This window comes from Grammomys surdaster, unplaced genomic scaffold (genome assembly GCF_004785775.1).
Source record: "Grammomys surdaster isolate TR1022 unplaced genomic scaffold, NIH_TR_1.0 126036, whole genome shotgun sequence".
Taxonomy (NCBI): Eukaryota; Metazoa; Chordata; class Mammalia; order Rodentia; family Muridae; genus Grammomys; species Grammomys surdaster.
This window is the reverse complement of record NW_021620849.1, coordinates 3,462,027-3,483,460: the sequence shown is the minus strand read 5'-3', so window position 1 is coordinate 3,483,460 and position 21,434 is coordinate 3,462,027. Positions and strand designations below refer to the sequence as shown.

The 21,434-nt window shown below is 49.9% G+C and overlaps 2 protein-coding genes across 3 annotated transcripts in view; both read right to left on the bottom strand.

The window, feature by feature from the left end:
* Positions 1–8,304, bottom strand: part of Slc28a1 (solute carrier family 28 member 1) — a 48,164-nt gene extending 39,860 nt beyond the window's left edge. The window contains exons 1-5 of the mRNA XM_028754858.1: positions 8,256–8,304; positions 7,736–7,847; positions 6,900–6,988; positions 5,762–5,853; positions 506–689 (exon numbers count right to left, since the gene is read on the bottom strand). Coding sequence (XP_028610691.1) covers positions 506–689; positions 5,762–5,853; positions 6,900–6,988; positions 7,736–7,831 — 461 coding nt within the window. The 5' untranslated portion in view covers positions 7,832–7,847; positions 8,256–8,304. The remainder of the gene's footprint in view (positions 1–505; positions 690–5,761; positions 5,854–6,899; positions 6,989–7,735; positions 7,848–8,255) is intronic.
* Positions 8,305–17,962: 9,658 nt separating this feature from the next.
* The window catches only part of Alpk3 (alpha kinase 3), a 48,468-nt gene continuing 44,996 nt past the window's right edge, over positions 17,963–21,434 (bottom strand). The window contains exons 13-14 of one of the 2 annotated variants that reach the window (XM_028754854.1): positions 20,151–20,199; positions 17,963–19,579 (exon numbers count right to left, since the gene is read on the bottom strand). In XM_028754854.1, the coding sequence (XP_028610687.1) occupies positions 19,234–19,579; positions 20,151–20,199 (395 nt within the window). In that variant the 3' untranslated portion in view covers positions 17,963–19,233. The remainder of the gene's footprint in view (positions 19,580–20,150; positions 20,200–21,434) is intronic. The other variant, XM_028754856.1, reaches the window with a different exon arrangement.

The following is a 21,434-nucleotide window of genomic DNA, read 5'->3' as shown; positions in this document are numbered from 1 at the left end:
GCGCGTGCTCACACATGCGTGTGGAGGTCAAAGGAAAACTTTTGGGAGTCTGTTCTCTCCTTCCACCATGGACTCCTGGGATCAAACACAAAATTATTATTCAGGGCCATGGCTAATTACCCTGGGGGCTAATTTAAAGTGTTGGCACATGGCCCAACCTTGCCTGTTGAACTGGGCTCCAGGATGTCCCTAGGTATCTGTGATCTCTGTAGTGGGGAGTTAAGCTAGCCCCAGGGGATCCGCCTAATAAGACATCTTGGAAAGGCCTCTGTGCTTGGTGGCCAGACTCTTTGAATATAGGAAACTCTCACAAGTCTGGCTTTAGCCCTCAGTTACCCCTTGCAACAATCAAAACAAAGAAACTAACAATAACAACAACAACAACAACAACAACAAACCTGTTGGAACAGAGCTGGCCAATGCTTTTGAAGCCACCCAGCGCCTCTGCCCAGGGCTCCAGCAGACAAGCAGGGTGGAACACATCTGAGGCTGAGGGTGTACTCACCTTTTCAGCCAGAGGCTCAGGCAAGACTGGCCTTGAAACTTCACACGGCTCCTCAGCTTGGACCCCAGAAGCCTCTTTAGCAGATCGTAGGCCAGAAAGACAAGAACCACACAGGTGATGACGAACAGAGCCAGGGCCCTCTGGAAGTCCAGGAGGCAGGCGACTATCAAGAAGCCAATATATGCTGCAGGAGGAGTTGTTGGCAGGCTCATCAGAAGAAGACATTGCTCTTAAACCCTGTGGCCCAGTCCCCTGGATCTGCCTTGTCCACTCAGTGCCTTAAGGGCAGGAAACTCACTCAGTTCCTCCCAGCCTCACTTTAAGAATCTAGAAGTGAAAACACCTGTCCCTCCTGGGTCTGAAGGTTACTAGGGGGCTGAGGACCCGCTCAGTGGTGGAGGCTTGCCCAGCATGCCTGAGGCCCTGGCAAATGTATGAAAAGGGCCTCTGCACCTTATAAAGTGGTGGCAGAGACTAAAAGACGAAACAATGTAACAGGCATCCACCGAGTGCCTGGCAGAGCCATGCTAGGTCTACAGAGGACCAGGCTGGAAAAGTCAGTGACTCTATGTGACTCCAGATTGTACTACATTGTGTGTGTGTGTGTGTGTGTGTGTGTGTGTGTGTGTGTGTGTGTGTGCATGTGCACTGCTTTGCTAGGCTTGGGTTAGGCCACACTAATCTACAACAGCCACTATCTTCCTCTACCCTCACAGCTGCTATAAAAGAAATGGCAGGCGCCCTACTGTGTCTGTGGGTCTGCAGTCCTCACTTCTAAGAGTTCAGCAAGCTCAGGTTACTGGACTCTGGGAACTTGATAAGCCCCCTGCTGTGACCCTACAGTCACTGAGGAGGATAGCTTCCCTCATTCCCTTGCTACCCAGGCAACATGACTACAAGCACTTGCTATGAACTACTCATTAACTACAAGGCACATGACTGTCCTCTCTCTGAAACCTCTAAGAAAGGGAACTTGACTCTGTCCCCTGGCCTGGAACTCATACAGTCAGTCCCTGTCATGCTGCCTGCCCATGGAGTCAAGAACTCTGCTGTAACTGGGATCTAGACCTTACTAGGCCCCTAGACCTTAGCATGACTAACTCCATGATAGAAGCACCGGTCAGGCCATAAAACTCAGCACATAGACAGCACCACCTGCCGAAAGTAAAACAAAGACCTAATCCACCAAAGCCCATAGTTCTGGGAAAGTCTCTAACTGTATTAACCTTGCTTTTTAGCTTCTGTAGTTCTGCTTCTGGCTAACTGTTCTTGTTAACTGAAGTATGTCAGTTCAGGACATAATTTTCATGCTTAAATACTCACCGCTGAGGCCTGAGTATTTGCTGGAATTATAGGCAGTTGTAAACCATCTACTGTGGGTGCTTGGAACTAAACAAGGGTCCTCTGCAAGAGTGGTAGCTTTTTTTTAACCACCGAGCTATTTCTTGTACTCTGGGACTATTAAAAGAATGTTTTACTTAAAAATTATTTATTACTGGTGTGTGTATGTGTGTGTGTGTGTGTGTGTGTGTGTGTGTGTGTACGTGCGCGCACATGCGTGTGGAGGTCAAAGGAAAACTTTTGGGAGTCTGTTCTCTCCTTCCACCATGGACTCCAGGGACCAAACACAATTTTATTCAGGGCCATGGCTAATTATATCAGAATGCCCTGGGGGCTACAGTGGGATCCTGAAACATTCAGCGTAGTCACCAGGTAGCTAATAAAAACTTTCTATTGGCTTGAACCTGTGTCTGAGTAGTCTTCTTTGATGGATACCCCACACTGTTAATACATCTCCTACCCAAAATGACAATCAGACTCATGATGGAGATTTTATACGGGTATTTGAGACACGTGCTTGTGTGTCAAGCCCTTTACTGATGGCCTCACCAATGACAGTTTTCTTCCTAGAGTTCCCTCTTCTGTAGCCTGGCTCTCCTGTGAGCCACTGAGCCAGTCTGAGCTTTTGCCTCACAAAAGGAACACAGCAAGCCGGGCAGTGGTGGTGCACCCCTTTAATCCCAGCACTTGGGAGGCAGAGACAGGTGGATTTCTGAGTTCAAGGCCAGCCTGGTCTACAGAGTGAGTTTCTATACAGAGAAACCTTGTCTCGAAAAACAAAAACAAAAACAAAAAAAAAAAGGAACATGGTGGAAGCCAGGGTAGGGGAGTGGGGGTAGGGGGATGGGGTTGGTGGAGGATGAGTGTGTGGGGGGGAATGCTTCTTCCTGGCTTTTGAGTTTCAGAATCCAGGGCCTCAAAGAGTGGAAAGGGCTTAGCCAACCAAAGGAAAACATGAGAAAGCAGTTCATAGAAATATGAGTCTCACCTCACCAACTGCCTGTTAGCAAATTACTTAGAACAGGACATGACAATGTTCCTGGGGCCAGGGAACTGACACTCGACCCTCACAAACTGGCCAAAGCCCAGGGCTTCTGTGGCACGGCAAGCTGAGGAACCCAGGCCTTGCTTCCTGAGAGGAATCCCAACAGGGCATAGGCCTTCATCGAGGAATGTTGTGTGTGGACTGTGAGTAGGCAGAACTCGTGAGCTCTGCACACCCGCAGCAAGCACAGAAGCTCTGGAAGAGATACCCCTGTCCCTGCATATGGGTGCAGAAAGCGGGAAGATGGGGCCCAGGGCAGGGACACAGTGGAGAAAAGGGATATCAGAGTCACCTGCCCTGAGAGAAGCTAGGACAGTTGCAGAAGTAGACAGGTCAGTGGGACAGTAGTTAAGGCCTGCTGAAGAAAGGATTCTGAATGGATAGCCCAGAGTGACAGAAATCAAGCTCCTGTCACTCAAGGGATGACAAAATTGAAGTTTGTGTCAAGTTGTAGAGATAAAGTTCCTTGTCTCTCACTAGGAGCTCCTGAGAGCAGGGCTCTCTACTCCTTCCAGCAGTAAGTCTCCCTCTCCCCGCCCTCCCCAGCTCTTTCTCTCTCCTTCCCTTCCCTCCCTCTCTCCCTCCCAGAGCCAAGAAAACCTTGAATTATAACCATAAAACCAACCAAACAACAACAACAAACCCAGGATGTCATACCATAAGGGCAAAAAGTTCACCATGTGGCTGACAACCTTGAATTCTGATCTAGCCTCCTCCGTCTCCCGAGTGCAGGGATACAGGACAGCCATCCTTCCCAGTTTTGGGCAGTGCTGGGAGTGAACACACGGCTCTGTGCACACTAGGTGAGAACTCTACCAACCTAATAGAGCTACAGCCCTCCGCCCATTTAAAAAGAAAATTGTAATTTATCATGGGGGTAACATGCAGGGGACAACTTTTAGGAGCCTGTTCCTTCCTTCCACAGCTACCTGGGTGGTGCAGACAGAACTCAAGGCCTCGGGTTGTGTGACAAATGCTTTTATCCACTGAGCCATCATCTCCCTGATCAAGGTGGTTTAAGATACAGAGTCTAATGAAACCCAGGCTGGCCTCCAATCCACCATCTAGATGAGGCTAGCCTTTCCTCTTGATCTTCCAGGCACCCATGGGCCGTTTCTTCATCTTCTTTCTAAAATGTACCTTCAGCTAAAAAATGTGTTCAATGTCTCCCACTAACAACACCTGGCGCCTTCACCGCTGCCACACACTGAGCCCTGGGAGCCCTTCTTGTTCTCATAAAAAACAAATGAACAAAAATTTCTCAGCAGGGAATGGTGGTTCATGCCTATAATCTCAGCACTTAGGAGTCTAAGGCAGGAGGACGGCCATGAATTTGAGGCTAGCCTATGCTATACAGTGAACTTTAGGCCAGCATAAGCTACAAAGAAAGAATGTCTCAAAAACAAACTACTCTTCTTCTTCTTCTCCTTCTCCTTCTCCTTCTCCTTCTCCTTCTCCTTCTCCTCCTCCTCCTCCTCCTTCCTCCTCCTCCTCCTCCTCCTTCTTCTCTTTCTCATTCTCATTCTCGTTCTCTGCCTCCTCCTCCTTCTCCTCCTCCTCTTCCTCCTTCTTCTCCTTCTCCTCCTCCTCTTCCTCCTCCTTTTTCTCCTCCTCCTCCTCCTCTTTCTTCTCCTTTTTCTCCTCCTTCTTCTTCCTCCTCTTCTTTGGGTTGGGGTTTTGTTTTGAGACAGGGTTTCTCTATGTAGGCCAAGCTGTCGATTTCTTTTTCTTTTTTAAATGCAGGGCCTCACCACGTGGCTCTGGCTGGCATAGAACTCAGAGATCAGCCTGCCTCTGCTTTCTGAGCATTAGAATTAAAGATAAGAGCCTCTTACATCCCTGTCCCTAAGTCAGTGGACACTGCTCGGCCCTACCTCTTCCCTTCCTTTTCTGGAGTCATTGGCTTTGCAAGTTCTTTACATGTAGCTGGTCCAAGGCTTTCTGTCCCTGAGTTATTTCTCAACTCATTCTGCAAATATCCTTTGGAAACAACTTCATCTGCCCATGGCTTAGATGTTCTACCCCAGCAAGTGGTTCCTGTCTCTCCCTTCCTGTGGAGACTGTCTCCTTCACCTGTGCTCTGTAGAAGGGTCCATTATGTCCCCATCATCCAATCAGGAAGCTGGGCCAGCCTTAACCTAAGAATTCCTCCATCCTGTACACCTCCGGTCACTTCCCAGGGTCGGCAAGCACTGGTCGATCCCTCCAGTCTCAGATCAGCCAGTCTGTCCTTTACTGCATCCTCACACACACTGAGGCCTCACTGTCTTCTCTGTCTCTCCTGCAGCCATTTTTGGTTTCACAGTATGATGCCAACCCGGACACTCCTCAGTCTAAATCCTTCCATGCAAACCTCTGGACTTCAGAGTCAGATCAAGTTCCTGAATAAATCAACTACTTTCCTCACTCCTGATTACCAGGCCTTTCAGAGTCCTCCAGTCTCAGGAGACTCAGGCTGGGCACCCTTCGGAAACCTAGCTCCAACTACACTAGACTATCAAAGCCCACACCCTGCTTGTCTTCACCTTTGCTCCCTGACCTTTGTCCTCTGAGGGGTGAGGTATGGGAGGGTCTCAACACTCATTGCCCTCCCTTCTCTCCAAGTGACCCAAGACCATGAACTCTGAAAGTAAGCATCCTCCCAGATGGCTTGTTGTTTTGTGTTAGCATATTTCCCTTACTCCTGGAGAAGGACTTGGGAATGAGTTCTAGTTTGGCTTGATAGACCTGAGCTCCTATCTTGAGTTGGCTGAGTTGGTGCTCCACAGACTTTCTTGGTTGACTGGGTGAGTAAGTAAGCCTGCTTCATGATATGGGGATTAACGGGGCAATATCTGTCTCCTGAATGGGGCAGGATGAGCCACGCTTACCAGTAGTCAGCAGGCCTTTGTAGATCCACCCAAACAGCTGCCGGTGCTCCCTGCAGAAGCTTCTCGCTTGCACAGTGGGCTGCAGACTCCTCCTGAGGAGAAGATCCTCAGGATTCATAAGTGCACACCCCCAACTTTCACCCCAGTGGGGAGCCCCAAAACCTGCAGGTAGAAGCTACTCAGGTATATTCCCAGTGTGGTAATGGATTAAGGCAGGGCTGCCCTTGCTACCTGACAAGGCTGAAAAGCAACCACGGTCCAAAGACACAAGCCACGGTTCTGCACATGTTGAGGCTTGAGGCCGCTCCTCAGGACCACCTCTGATCTTGGGTGAGGGTAGGAACTAACTCATAGGAAGAGGCTTATGGCCATTCAGAAGGGCAGATTCATGGCTGCCTGACTGCCTCCTCGTTTCCATCTGCCTGTTGAGCAAAGCCAAAAGGTTCTCAACTCTGTATTGGTTCCCCTTGGACAGGGATATTTATTGCCCGAGTCCTCAGTGCCTGAAAGGACATGTAAAAGCATGTAGCTGGCCATCCTCATTGCCTCCAGTGTCTAGAATGGACTCTAGTCTTAGGGTCAATTAGTCACTTGTTTGTCCCTTGAACCAAATCTTGAAGGTCCTGTTGACCAAGTAGATGCACGCTTGATGTTCATGAAATTCAACCCTCTGCTGCTGCTGCAAGGACTTCTCATGCAGGGAAGTGGGTGGGGGAGGGCACCTTCTCAAGTCCCCTAAGGAGCTAGAGGTCCCATCACCATCACAACCTGTCCTTGTGGTACCCTACCTGCTCTGCTCAGAGCAGAATTTAGCCAGCCAGGAACATGTAGGCTCACACCAGACCCTGTGGGCTGGTCCCTTCACCTCTGTGTATAGTGGAAGTCTGGTGGGGTCCAGGAGTGTTACAAACTGAGCCCTGGAGTTCCCACAGTAGCTCAACAACTGAATGGGGTAGCAGGCCAACGAGGCTGTGGGAGGCCCGGCCAATCGGGGCCTGAGAAGCATTGGGATTCCATCCTAGCTGGTTACAAGCACCTGGCCTGGCTCACCCCAAGACCTGCAAAGCTCACTTGCCCCTTGACTCCCCTTGGTCAGATCTCCACCTTCTCTTCCTGTGCCCTCACAGAGATCACCTACCATCGGGAGAAGGGCTTCCACTCTGCTTTGTTCCTGCTGCCTCCACTCTCCGGCAGGCTGGGATGCCTGTGTGGGAGCCGACCTTCCTCCTAAAGCCAACAGTGAGCAGTCAGGACCAACCTTCCCCTGTGGCCGAAGGGCACGGAGCTAGGAAAGCCCCTGGCAGCTCCATGCACATACAGGCACCTCATGAGAAGACTGAGGTAGAGACTGGACTTCTGGCTGGGAAATAGGGGGCTACTTAATTAAATTCTTCATTAAATGCATGCATCGAACATCTACTATGTACAGACATACCTTGCCTCAGAATTTCACTGTGACTTCCTGGAGACCAGAAGGATAACCCTAAGGAAGGTCCCAGGTAGGCCTGTCCCGCTGCCTGACTCCAGGGTACCTCTTGGCTTGATACCCAAGTAGTTCTTTGGGGGAAGCTGGGGAGGGGGCATTTAGTAATGGAGAGGGAGCCTTGTTAGGGAAGGGAGAGAGGACAGACGGCATCACGTCAGGCTTACGGTCCTCTGCTTGGCCTTTGGGGAGCCAAGACAAGACTGCAAGTTCTTTGAAAGCCAAGGACACCCGACCCCATCATCTGCTTCTCTTCTCATCTTGTAGACCAGATGTTCTTCCCTCCTGGGACCTTTGCTAACAGCACACAGTGGGTACAGCACACAGTGGGTACTTAGGACATGTTTAAGGGGTGAAATAAAGGGGGATGCTTTGTTCTGGGGAGGCACTATGCACGCAGAGCTGAGAGGACACAGTGAGGGGAGCACAGTTTCCCAGCCCCGTGAGCTGCCAGTCAAGCTGAGGAGGTGCTATAGGAGAAGGGGACAGACCATGCTTTCCAGGAACTCAGCCCCCATGTTCTCCAGGCCGTGGGTCACAGGTGTGAGAGAAATGGACTCTCTTTGCCTCCGTGTGTTGTCTGCCATGTGCTAGGCTCTTCAGCTGAAAGACAAAGAAGGGTCCAAAGCTGAAGGTGAGAGAAGAGGAACCAGAGAGGGAGAGGGAGAGGGAGAGGGAGAAGGAGAAGAATCTATCTGAAGCCATTGCTACCCAGGACTGTTCCATTCAAAACCCAATATTCTTCATTCTCTGTGACGCTGCTTTTGGATGTTAGCTCAGCTGTAAATAAGCCCAAACTCCTGTCTCCTCACTGCGGCCCTCTCTTGCCCACACCTTAGGCGTTTCCTACTCTATCCGAACAGGAGCTGGCTAAGCGGATCTTCCCAGACACACACATTCCCTCATGAGGGTATGTAGAGCATGCAGCCAGAGCTGGGTCATGCCTACTACCTGGGCACTCGCAGACACACGCAGCTGCACAGAGAGAAGAGAGGATCCTGTACTACTCACTTATTTGCACTGAGAAGGCAGCGTCAGGAAGGACTGACTGAAGCACAGGTTACGGTGGGGAGGGCTGGGTCCAGCCTGCTTGGGCTTTGGCCTGTTCACTTCTGTGGAAATTCCTGGGCAGAGTCCAAAACTGAAGTAGGTTGGGCTTCCCCGAGCTCAGGGCCACCATGGGGGCAGGGACCCCAGCCCTGTTTCAGAAAAATGTGATGGGGTAACCTGGCTCACTCCAGCCAGGTCCTCTGTGGTCCTGCCCTCTGTCTGCTGCCCTTTCCCAAACCAACCTCTTCCTGGCCTTGTTCCAGGCCGCCTCCTCTAGGAAGCCACCTTGATTATCCTCACCCTCCTCCTCCTTCTGTCAACATCCTGGAAATGTGTCTCCATGCTGTAGCTGAGCCTTCTTTTCTCACAGTATCGGAGACTCATTTTCCAAAACTAGAAGATACAGAAAGCGCTATCTCTGTCACAAACAGGAGGTGGCTCAGGACTAAGCATCACACAGTTGCAAAAACAAGCCAAAATCACACCATTTCCTTCTCCCCATTCTTCCCACAGTGACACCCGAGTTACACATGCAAAGTTGAGGGACAATACTTTCATCTTTAGTTCTCAAACTCGACTTAAACTTACCTGATGGGATTTAATAATTAATGATACACACTCTTTAATAATTAATGATCTTTTATGATACAAAAGATGCTCCTCCTCATGCAGAGGCATATACTGGGTGTTTTTGAAAAATGGAAAAGAAGAGGCTGGGCATAGAAGTGCCCCTGCTCTTGGAAAGCGTCTTTTTCTATTGGGATTAGGAGAACATCATCACATCTAGCCCAGCCTGATCTTGAACCTGCTTGGGAGCTGAAGATCACCTTAAACACCCAATCCTCCGGCCTCTGCATCTCAAGTACTGAGACTACAGGTGTGTGTCTCCACACCAGGCCTTCGGTAGTGTGGAATGAAACGTGAAGGTGTTATAGAAACATACAGAGCCTAAGAATTTTTCTTATTTCCCCTTAACTATATACGATTTCTGTTATTCATTTTCCAATCAGAAATCGCACTGTTCCAGGGTTTTCAAACCTTGCTTATCTGGATATACATATACACATACAAGTATACATATATTGTGTCTGGAGATACAATACCCGCTGTCAGGTCACTGGGTCCCCTTTGTGAATAAATGTTTACCTTGAGCAAGACCGGGATGGGGCCAGAGCAGATACTGAAGGAGCCCCCCTTCCCTGAAGTAGGTTCCCTGAAGGGAAAGGATCTTTTCTGCTTTGATGCCTCCGTCCTCAGCGGCTCCTCTTGTGCCTCACCCACACACACTGCCCTTTCTTCCTCTTGGTGCCCAGAAGTGAGCAGAGGCACTGAGACCGCAGGCTGATTCACAGTTTACCTTATACTGCAGCTGCAGGGGCTCTGGCTTTCTAAACAAGGATTTAGTGTTATACATGTCACAAGATGAACCTTGAGCTGGGAAACCAAAGATCTAGATTCACCCTGGACTCTTAAATTAACTTACTTCTTAATCTGTGAACTGCTGCGGGTGGGAACAAACTGAGGATTAAACCAAGCACTTGGCAGGGAGCCCAGCGCTGTCAGACTGGCAGCTGCCTTTGCTGTCCCAGGCCCATCCTGGACTGGCTTGGCACCCTGCTCCCCCATTTACTGCCCAGGATGCCCTGTGCCCTTCCCAGGCTGCTTCCCTCAGTGTTGGAGTGGCCACCAGGGATCTCACCCAGGAAGCCAAACCTCTCCGAGGCACAGAGGCTTGGGAGACTGTGGGATTGGGATGCAGACAAGGACAGAGAGCTGGAGGATGGGTGGGCTGTCCTGCTTCTGCCTCTTCCCATAATGCCTCACTGGTCCCCTATGCTGCTGTCTGCTTCCTGAGGGAATGGTTCTCTGAGGCCCCACTTACCCTGACAGGCCAGCTGCGGGAGGCACAGGCATGAGGAAGTAGGGTGCTGGATCATGGAACATTTTGGAGAAGATCAGATGACTACACATGTAACCTACCTGAAATCAAACGGCCTCAAAGAAGCTGCTGGCGCACCTATCGCCAGCCCCAGGCTGCTCCTTGGATGCAGCACCTTAGTTGCATTTCAGGAAAACAGTTGTTAGGAATTGGTTCTAATGTTTTGTACTAATTCAACTCGCAAAAGCCACGCTTCCAGACGCCGAGGATCCCTGCCCCCAGCTGGCATAAGTTAGTAATAAAGAATTGCCATCCAGCCAATGGCTGGGCAGGGAGACGGAGGCAGGACTTTTAGCTTGGCAAGGGACCAGGATAAAACAGGCAGAATCGCCATGATGGGGAAGAGAGCAGACTTAAAGGCCCCGCCACCATGTAAGAGTGAGGGAAAGCGGCCTTGGGAGCCACTCCCGCATTGTGTCTGGCTAACAGAGATGAAATATAGACTTCAAAAGATGTTAACTCGGGAATTCCAGAGGGGAGTGTGTGGTAGCTTTGGGGAGGTTTAGAAGTACACAGCCATTGAGCTAGTCAAGGCATATCAAAATTAGCTGCTCTGTGTGTGTGTGTGTGTGTGTATCTTTCACTTTCGAATCCAGAGAGCTCTTGGGCCAGTGCAACGTACATACAACCAACAGGGAGCCAAAGTGGATTAACTTAGCCAAAGAGCTGGCAAAGAGCCCTTCTTCTTACTTGACATGTTCATGACCACAGTTCAAAGGGAAATAACTGGTCTGCCACTCACTGACCCCAGTTACAGTGTAGGACTGGTTAGAGCAGGGATACCTGGTCCCAAAGCCCAGCAGGGTCAAGGCCATCAGCCACGGAGAATTTGATCCTGTCTAGAGGTCGCTGTTTGCAAATCTCTAATTGGCTGGAGCTTCAGAATGGCTGCTTCTTGATTGGGCCTTGCTTCCCATCTGGCTTGGCTCTGTCTTGTGCTCTCCACACAGAAAGGTAACTAAGGTGTTTCCTCTTCAGTCCAAGCATGTTGTGGATGGCCCTGATGTTGTCTGAATTTTAATGTTAATTCCGCTTTCCCAGGAGGGGCAGTCTGGAACAAGGAATGAGTCAGGTGACTTCTTGTGAACCATCCCCTAATGAATAAAGGAGCCAATCGCTGGGCGAGTAGGCAGGACTTCCAGGTTGGAGAGGGGAAAAGAGTAGGCATAAGAGAGGATCTTCTGACAGGGATAGTAAAAGGACAAGATGTAGCTACTAGTGTCTCCCGGTTTCAATGGCGGATCCACCAGGATTCTCCACTGGAGGATTTAGATTTAATATGGCTTACAAGATTAGCATTCTAGTTGTTCCACTCAGAGATTGAGTTACCATTGTTTCTGAACTAAGTTTGTGTGGTGTTTTCCTTCCCGAGGTGGTTCTGCTGGGTTCAAGAGAGAAAGGTACGATGCAAAGTGTGAGTTTGCCAGATGTGCACCACAAAAAGCCGTGAGGGTTTTAAAGCATGGGGCTGGTGTGGTAGTGACCTGCCAGTAGGAATTTACTGAGAGACTTTGGAGCTCTGAGTCAGAGGGTCTCGACGAGGTAAGAACAGGCCAGCCATTGCCCACCAGGGCAGAGAGTAGCGGAGTGTAACTCGGAAACTTGATGTCTTTTTTAATATTTCCCTCAACACGAGCAAGTTAAGATATTCTGAAAACCAAGATCAGCCTTCTCTAGAGCCACTCTGAGGGTTCCAAGATGGGGTGCCTGGATTTCATGGATTTACTCTTCCTTCTGAGAGTGCCAGTTTCCTCTCATCACTGGTGAGGTGGCTGTTAATTTTGGTTTCTACTGCCTTGTTAGCTGAGAGTTCTCTCCTTGTGGATGATTTTGTTCGTCATACTCACAAAAACGATATCTTGTTCAGTCCCTTGCTTTGCTTCCTGTGAGACAAGTTGACTGACGTGCTACAGACTCAGTTAATGTGCTTTAAAAAAAAAGACTTTTTACATTAAAAAAAATTGAGCCAGGAGTAGTGGCACATGCCTTTAAATTCCAGTACTTGGGAGGTAGAAGCTCTGAGTTCTGGCCAGCTGCTCTGCAGAGCAAGTTCTAGGACAGCCAAGGTTACACAGAGAAACCCTGTCTTGAAAAAACAACAACAACAACAACAAAAGACAAAGCAAAACAACAAAATTGAGACATGATTTTAAGTATCCCATGATGGTCTGGAACCCACCACATAGTTTGAACCTCTTGGCATCAATGCCCTAATGCAGGGATTACAGGCTGCCACCATGCCTACATTATGCAATGCTGAGGATCACACTCAGAGCCTCAGCCATGCTAGGCAAGCACTCTACAGACTGAGCTATGTGCTCAAATCACATGACCCATTTGGACACACCCCTTTCCACTTTGTCGTGTCTCCAGAAGCAGGTCTCATCAGCCCCTTCCCTCAGTTCCATGACTAGGACAGTGTGTAGGTGAACCTGGCCACCTCAAGGCTAAGCACTGGCCAGCTTGTAGTCAGCAGGCTCCTGCAGCGTTTCCTGTGGCTCCCACCCGTCCTCCATTCCTAGGACAGAGCCGACTGTTTCCTCCTGGACAGATGAGAGCTGGAAAGTCAATGTTCAGGGTCAGGGATAGGGAGATTTTGCTAGTTGCTGCCCTGCAGGCACTGAAGAACCAGTGTGTGGGGATGGGGGGGGGGGCAGAGGGTAGTCCTGAGACAGATCTAGGAGATAGTGACAAACTCAGAGCTCTGCCTGCAGTGTCAATAAACCCTCGGTCACAATGACTCAGTGAAGTAGACGCTGGCTGCCGTCTTTCTGGCTGTCCTCCATAGAGGTGTGACAGGGAACAAGTAAAGTAACAGACTGACTGGTTGGAAGAGAAACAACCTGACTCGGACTGAGCAGGCAGCTGTGTCCTGAGCTGGGATTCGGGGAATCTGAGCATCTCTTGAGGTATCTAACACGGTTCTGTGTCATCTGCTGCTTAGTGGGCAGGATGGATTCTGGGCCCAAACTTGGACACACACACACACACCCCCAGCCCCCTCATGGTGAATTAAAGTCTCTGCTCACAATCTGTACTGTGAAGGACATTGTGTCCCTGAATGTCTTTCCAAGTGAATCCCAGTGTTAATTCTGCAAGGGATGACTATACTGGGCAGTCAGCCCGATATCCTGAGTAAGAACCCAGCTACTCCAAGAACACAGTTTGCCTGGATGGCCCCTGTGACATTTCTGTTCCTGAGAGAATCAGTGTAGCACAATGCCTGCCAGGTCTGAGGCGTGCTCTGTAGCCTGAAATGGGAGGTTCTTGTGAGTGGTGCACCAGGGAGTGCTCTTGGAAGGTGGGGGAGGAGCGCAGAATCTGGGGAGGGTGAGAAGCCAAAATGTACTCTCTCAGCTGGAGCCTGGCCCTGGTCAGACTACACAGGGGAAATGTAGAACAAATCCTGCTGCCTGGCAATGCCTCTGACAGCCATGAGCCAGCAGTGGGGGGTTGGGGGCAGGTGGTTGATATTGTCTCCCATGTGACTTTGCTTCCAGAAGAACAGAAGAGCCACTACCTTCTCTGTCATGGTTGTCCACAGCAAAGCAGGCTTGGGTTGTATAACCAATTGCTTCTTTGGCATTTCTGGCTTCCTAGGAGCAAGAAGCAGAATACAAGCTCCCATAACATAGGCCAAGACCAGACAGTCTCTTCTCACAGGGACCCTGCCTGCCTCAGGAATCCCAGAGAAGACCTGAACCCCGTCTGTTCCTTTCAGAATCTTTATCAGGAATTTGTTAGAACTGAAGAGGTTTAGCATGCAACCAGGGCACTTAATTTGGTCAGAACTGTCAGCTGATGAAATTCATAGGAACATATTTCACTATAGGCCTGGATATAATACATTATTATTATTATTACTATTGGTTTTTCGCATGTAAAACCCCTTCTTACTTTCGAGACATGGACTTGGCTGTCCATTCGAATTCAGAGATCTGTCTGCCTCTGTCCCTGGAGGGCTGAGATTAAAGATGTGTGCCCCCACTGCCCAGGTTACTACTAAATTATTAAAATGCAGAATGGAGTAGTGGCTGAGACCATTACCCCAGCTCAGAAATCTGTATAATCTTCTCTTATTATAACTCCACCATCTACTCCAGGTCTCAGTTCCAGGGTGAGGGTCCTTCCTCATGCGTGGTGCATCCCTGAGGCTGTGTGTAAGGGAGCAGACGCTGCCTCCTTTGCCATTTGGAAACTATCTGCAATCTCTATTGATTTCAGGATCTCTAGGACTAGTAAGAGGCTCTTTCTGCCCAGAGACAGAGGCAACTACGAAGCCACAAAAGGCCAGGTGACTGCAGCATGACGCACAATAGAGCACTCTTAATTTTATAATTGTGAGGGGTCGTTTGGGTTTCTGGGGGTGTGTACACATATGTATACCCCTGTGCATGTGCATGCAGACGCCAGAGGACGATGTTGGGTGACGTGTTCCATCACTGCCCCATCTTATTCCTTTGAGAATGGGTCTCCCACTGAACCTGGAGTTAGGCTGGAAGCCAATGAGCCCCAATGATTCCTGTCTCTGCCCTGCCCCCAAGAACTGGGATTACAGGTGGGTGCTTTTGACCACACCCAATTTTCTCTGAGATTCTCTTCCCCTCCTTCAAACCCTCCCATGTATGTAACCCTCTTCATTCTCCTCCTTCAAATCCATGGCCTCTTTTCTCATACATTGTTACTGCATGAGTGTATGTGTATGTATATACATGTATTCTTAAATAAAACCTATTGTATCCATATAGTGTGACTTGTATGTTTTTTGAGGGCTGACCATTGAGCACTGGACCACCAATTGGTGTGCTCTTCCCTGGGGAAGTGCACCTCTCTCAGTCCCAGCTTTCCTCGGTAGCCTCAGTTGCTTAGCCTACAGTTCTGTGTGCAGGGTTGAGGTCTCACGGCTTTTCACCATCCAGTTTGACGCATCCACCGGAGTCACGCCTGCTCAGCTTGCCTTCGGGCTGTCATGTTGGTGAGACTTATGGGTGTGGCTCCGGATGTTACTAGGAGACACAAGCTCATAGCAACCTCTCTGATCCTCCGGCTCTGCCACATCTTCTCTGCCATAGGCATTCCTTGTGCCTTAGACTCTGGAGTGTTTTGTAGATGTAGCCATTGGGACTGGGCTCCACAGTTCTGCAATTTGATTGGCTGTGGTTCTCTGTAGTACTCTCTGTTGCTAAGAGAAGTTTCCTAAATGAGGGGTGAGGAGACTTATGGGTACAAGGACAAATGTTTATAGATTGTTGTTAGGGCATATGCACATTAGTGGTTGGTTGTAGATCCTCCTCCAATGACCATGATGTCTCTAACACTGAGTAGTTAGCTGGGGTTCTCATACCAGGCACAGTTGCCCTCTTGCTGGATTGGTGTTAAGTCCAATTAGGGAGTTGTTGGTTACCACCAAGATGTGCATGCCCTTTATTTTTACATGTATGCTGGAGATTCAAACTTAAGTCCTCACAAGCACACATGTGTATATCATATGCTGTGCTTGTAATACACAGAGATAGTAATATGTGACTTGAAAGTGCAAGCAGCAGACACTTGCTCCTTGAGAATGTTTTGGTGTCAATGTCTGTTGAGGTCAGGATAGTCCTTTGTTTTATTTTATTCTCTTGTCCCTTCATACTGTGGATCAAACTCCTTGCTATTAAGCCCCAGTTTTTGACTGATGGATCAAGAAGGCTGCCACATCTGGGCTGGGAAAGAGTAAGTGCCAGGGCTCCAGTCTGGAAAGCTACTGATACAACTAGCTCTGCCACTGGGTTTCCAGATCCAACAGTACTTGAGGTGGCTGTCTGTGGCATACTGGGAAATGACATGGAGCCTGCGACAGGCAGCCCTAGAGAGCTTAGGGTTAAGCCTTATGAAGAAAAATATGGTAGAATGTCCAGAATTTGAAACCAAGTGATGCTTTGGCCAACAAATAACTACTATGCTCTGAGAAAATCCTCTCTGGATGGCCACTAGGTCCCCAAGGAGAATGAATACTAATCCTCAAAGATACAGTAATGGCTCAACTGGAAACCATGGTAGCCACCTGCCATTCATGGTCCTTATACCCTGAGCACTGTGTAAAAAAGACACAGCTAGCAGGAGCACTATGGGAAAAGTACACTTGCTACCATAACACTGAGCAGGAAGATGAAGCTGGAGATTCCTGGGGTGCTTCTGGCATGCTCATGTCCAGCAGAAGGTCTTGTCACACAGGCAAGACTCCTAAGGGGCCAGACTTGAGAACGAAGTCCAAGAGACCAAAATCCAGGAGGTTCTATAATTTTGGTTGAATTTGGTTAATCTTACCAGTTAGCTCACAGAGTACAGGATTCCAAAGGGAGATTATGACTAAACTGAAAAACCATAGCTGTGGCTCCTGACTATGGAAAAAGGCAGCCTCTTCGCTACCATTAGACTTAGTAGTTGGTATTGGGTATTGGATATGGCCCTCTCTAAGCAGGGAGTTTGGTTTGGGCTGTGGGAGTCGTAACAGAGTGGATGGGAAGAAGCCTTTGTGTCTGTATCAGGGTTCATCTCTCAGCTTTGCCCACTCAGTCCTTTCTGCTCTCCATCCCTCTGAGAAGAATCGCCCTCTTAGCCTGGGTGTGGGAGTATATACTTGTGATACCAGTACTTTGGAGATTGAGGCAAGAAGATCAGGAGTTCAGAGCTAGCTTTTCAACTATTATATATAGTGAGTTAGAAGCTAGCCTGGGCTATTTGAGACACTGTTTCAAAAGTAATCCCCAACTTTCGGGATATTGCCTCTCTCATACCCTGTGAGTCCCTGAGCCTCAGGCCAAATTTTTTGCCTGGAATCTGAATTTTGGTAAAGGGACCTGCTAGGAGTAATGGCAACAGTTACTGGGAGCTGCCCAGGCTCCCACCTTCCCCAAGGCTGTTGGCTGCTCTTTTGGTTCTGTGAGTGAGCTATCCCAACATCCTTTTCAGGAAACCATTTTCTTAATTAAGTTGGTCCAAGTTATAGTTTCTGTTGCTTAAAGTCCACATCCTTGAAGATACACATTCTCTCTCTGAATGATGGATATTGTCTTTCAAAAGCTGCCAGTCTGAGGTCTGGCATACAGTGGGTTCTTAGTGTGAATTGTCTGAATGAATAAATGCATAATAATGACCCAGTTCTCACTGGATATGCAGGCTGGTGTAAGTGGGAGCACGCTGGGAGAAGAAGAAAAAGTGGAGAGTCACCTGAGCAGAGAGAAGGTAGACGTTAGAAGCCTCCCCCTGGAAGGGGAAGTGTCAATCAAGGGAAGGCCCTGGGTGGGGCAGGGTGGAATGGGGCAGGTCATGAGCACTTGCTGAGAAGGAGAGGACCAGCAGGTAGGTAGAATAAAGATGCTCTCTCCTGCTGGGCTCCTCCTGCTGCAGTGGCTATGGCAGCGGTGGCAATGACCAGTGACCAGGGAGTTTCTGCTGAGCCCCTGGCTCTGCTCTTCCTTCTTGGAGCCCTTCCTTCCAGTTCCTCTTCTAAATCAAAGGCTTAATTGCAAAAGGATTGAGTCCTTAGACACCCTGCTACGGGGCAGAAGCCATGAGCCATGAGCTCAGGTGCACCACAGCGCTGACTGGCTGTGGCCACAGACACTTGAGACTGAACCTCAGGCTATGAGTCAAAACCAGATCCACATTGGCCCAGGGACTACAGAGAGGCTGCTTGATCTTTCTTAATCAATAATCACAACGCATGAGGGCAACAAACAGGACACACAGTTGCTGCCTTTATTGCATAGTAAGGGTAGCGGGCTAGCTCCAGACCTACCCCCATCCCAGATCTCAAGGAGGGAGGGTATCTAGAAAGGGCCCAGGGTGCTGGACCCAGCACAGAAATTCCCTAGGAACCCACACCTGAGCATCTAGAGTTGAGCCCCAGGATCAAGAGCAAATGGTTGGAGGTAGGCATAAAGGTATCCTTCTCTACACAAGCATGTGAATGAATCACAACCCTCCAGGAACACCCGGTGCCCCACCTTCCCCCCCCCCACCCCACATGAGGAGTTCCAGTCTTCCAGTCCTTGAAGACAGAGAAGTGACATTTACTGCAGCCTCCTTTCAGAATAGAGCACAAGGCACCTCAGAGTCAATCCCTGGCCCCAGTAGCTGTCCGCAAGTCCTCATGCTGCCTCCCTTAGGAGAGCAGAGAACCTGGGAGAGCCAGGGGAGAGGGCACGAGGGTGGATTGAAGCCAGAGAGGCTGTTCTTCACCCCAACATTGGTGGGTAGGGTGCAGGGTCAGGATGGAAGGAGCCCTTGGACAAAGGGACAAGCAAAAGCCAGTGAAGGGCAGGCAGCAGACCAAATTGGGTTCAAAGCCTGGGATGGGGGATGGGTGTGTGTGCAAGGCAGCATGGGAAACAAGTGCAGAGTGACAAGAACATGTACCAAAAGAAACAAACGCTGCACAAAGACGTGATGCGCTCCAGAGAGCCCTGGGGCCCAGGGACTCAGGACAGGCTAGTGGCAGGATAAACTGTGCTGTGTGAGGCAAAGAAGCTGAAAGGAGATGAAACCCTGAGAGGCACAAGGCTAGACCCCACAGGAAGTCTAGTGCCCTGAAGACAGGGAGAGAGCCAGGAGAAGCAGCGGGGAAAGGTAAATGCTGGCCCACCGGCCCCAGAGTGCAACATTTGTTTGTGTGGTGGCTGGAGCAAGGGGTCAGAGTGCAGAACTCATGCAGAGGACTCGGGAGCCCCCAGCAGTGGCAAGTGTAAACTTAAATGAGGGCTAGGCCACCAGGCACTTGGAGGTGGGCCCCATGTGGGGCCTGGGAGCCCTGGGTGATAAAGAGAGTAGAAGAGGCCAACAGGTCATGTGCCCAAAGCCTTCCAGTGAGGTGAGACTACTCAGAGAGGTCCCCCAGGGCATGTCTCCTCTGGGCGCCTTCTCTGGTTAGCCCTGATTTGAAAACGTCTCCATCTGGTTCAAGCTGCTTCCTGGTTAGTCTGCTCTTGGGTAGAGGCCCCCAGCCTCCTGGTGGGGCTACCGCATGCCCTGGGCCTTAGAGCTCCCGTCTTGGGCAGGGGGCTGTCCCAACAACTGAACAGTGGCTGCCTGGGAAGCCTGAGGCGTGGCCCTGGAGCTTGGAGCACTCTTCCGGGAGCCCTGAGGACTGGGAAGGCCTTTCTTCTGGGGCTGAGGACTCAGCTGGGAGCCTTTTCTGCCAGCTGATGGACTTTTGGAGCCTTTGGCCTTGGCTTGAGGGTGGGCAGCCTCAGGGCCCTTGAGGGGTTTCAGCCCCAGCATCTCACAGTAGGTGTTACACTGGTGGGAAGAGGCAAACTGGTCCAGCAGGGCAGGAAAACAGCTCTCCTTGAGGCCTTGGTATCTGCAGCCAAACATAAGAGCTGAGTGGGCCCTACTGTGCCACAGAGGCCCATGGTAGCTGGCCTTGGGTGGCTGATGGCTGAGTGTTGTGACAGAATGCTACCTCAGGTGGCCCACTCCCAAACTCAACTTTAGAACAGGTTCATTCTTCCCTGATATACATATAGGATTCATCAGATGGGCCATTCTTTGAGATGTAAATTTCTATAATCTGCCCCCCAACCCCTGCCTGGCTGTAGCTGTAGGACCCTTGCTCGCGCGTGTGTGTGTGTGTGTGTGTGTGTGTGTGTGTGTGTGTGTGTGTGTGTATGTGTGTATCATCTTCTGTAGCTTTCTCAAAGAGGAAGGAACTGGGAGAGGATTGAGGATTGCAGGAAGCCTTTTGTGTGGGCATTATGGGTCAGGGAGATGGGGTATGGAGGATCAGTGTCCCCACAGTGTTACCAGTTGCCACATGGCCACAGGTTCACACGACTGGTGTTATGCAGGCCAAGGCCCAGCACTTCAGGAATGAGGAGTCATTAGGAGCTGGAGTACCCAAAGAAGACTCTCTATCCTCAAGAAACACTCACCCTCGGAGTTTGGTAGCAATCTGTACATCAGTCATCTTCCAGTCAGCCCCTGGGGAAAAAAAAAAAAAAGTAGGGGTTGATACCAGCCTGGCAGCTCCTAGGACCCTGTGTCTCCAGCACAACGTCAGCTGAGAAAGGAACTTCCTGCAGTCAACTATGCAAGCCTGCCTCTATAGGTCAGACCAGCCTGCACCAGATTATCCTTGGGCTCTGGACTCAAACTTTCTCCCTCCTCCTAACGGGGTAGCCATCCATCCAGGGCAGAGAGGTAGGACTGAGGCCAGCAGAGACACAACACTGGGTAAGACAGGCCTCACACTCTCCCAAGGACAGCACATGCTCTAAGAACCAGGGAGCCTTCTAGATAAGGCAGCCTTGGAGAACACAGGGGGAGGGAAGATCTCTCAGGCAGGCTAGTCCACACGTGTCTCAGCAGTCAGGCTCCGGCCTATGATCCTAAGCTGAGCATCTCTCTAGGGAGTTGCTTTTCCCTCACAGGCTGGGGATCCTCGTGTGCCAGGGTGGAACAAATGTGGGGCTCAGGCTGACCTAGACTTACATGTCAGCAAATGTGGGGCTCAAGCTGACCTAGATTTACATTTCAACACTATCACTCCTAAGCTGTGTAAATGCAGTAACACTTCATATCAAACAGTCAGCTGTAGAAGAGAGGACAGCAGGCCTGTCCTGGGACATTGAGAAGCTCCCTCATGGAGGACTTCATGTTGTCTTTCAGCACTGACTCCATCTTGTGTTACACGGATGCCCTCTTATACTTGCATGGAACATGAATTTGCAAAGGCCTCTCCAAATGTAGGCTCTGAGCATTATGAAGACACCATCATAGCCGGGAGGTGGTGGTGCACGCCTGTAATCCCAGCACTTGGGAGGCAGAGGCAGGTGGATTTCTGAGTTCAAGGCCAGCCTGGTCTACAGAGTGAGTTCCAGGACAGCCAGGACTACACAGACAAACCCTGTCTCGAACAAAAACAAACAAACAAACAAACAAAAAATGAAGACACCATCTGAGAGAATGAAAGGCAGCTTCAGCCCAGAGAGACTGAATGGCTTGACCGACTTGAGCTTTCCTTCCCCTCAGATTGCTTTGGTATTTGTTGTTCACAAGAGGGTCTTACTATGTAGCTGAGGCTAATTTCCCAAGTGCTGGGATAACAGGTGTGTGCTGTGAGTTAATATATTGAATAATAATGGCTTGGTATGTCACCTAGCTTCTCATACACACACACACACACACACACACACACACACACACACACACACACA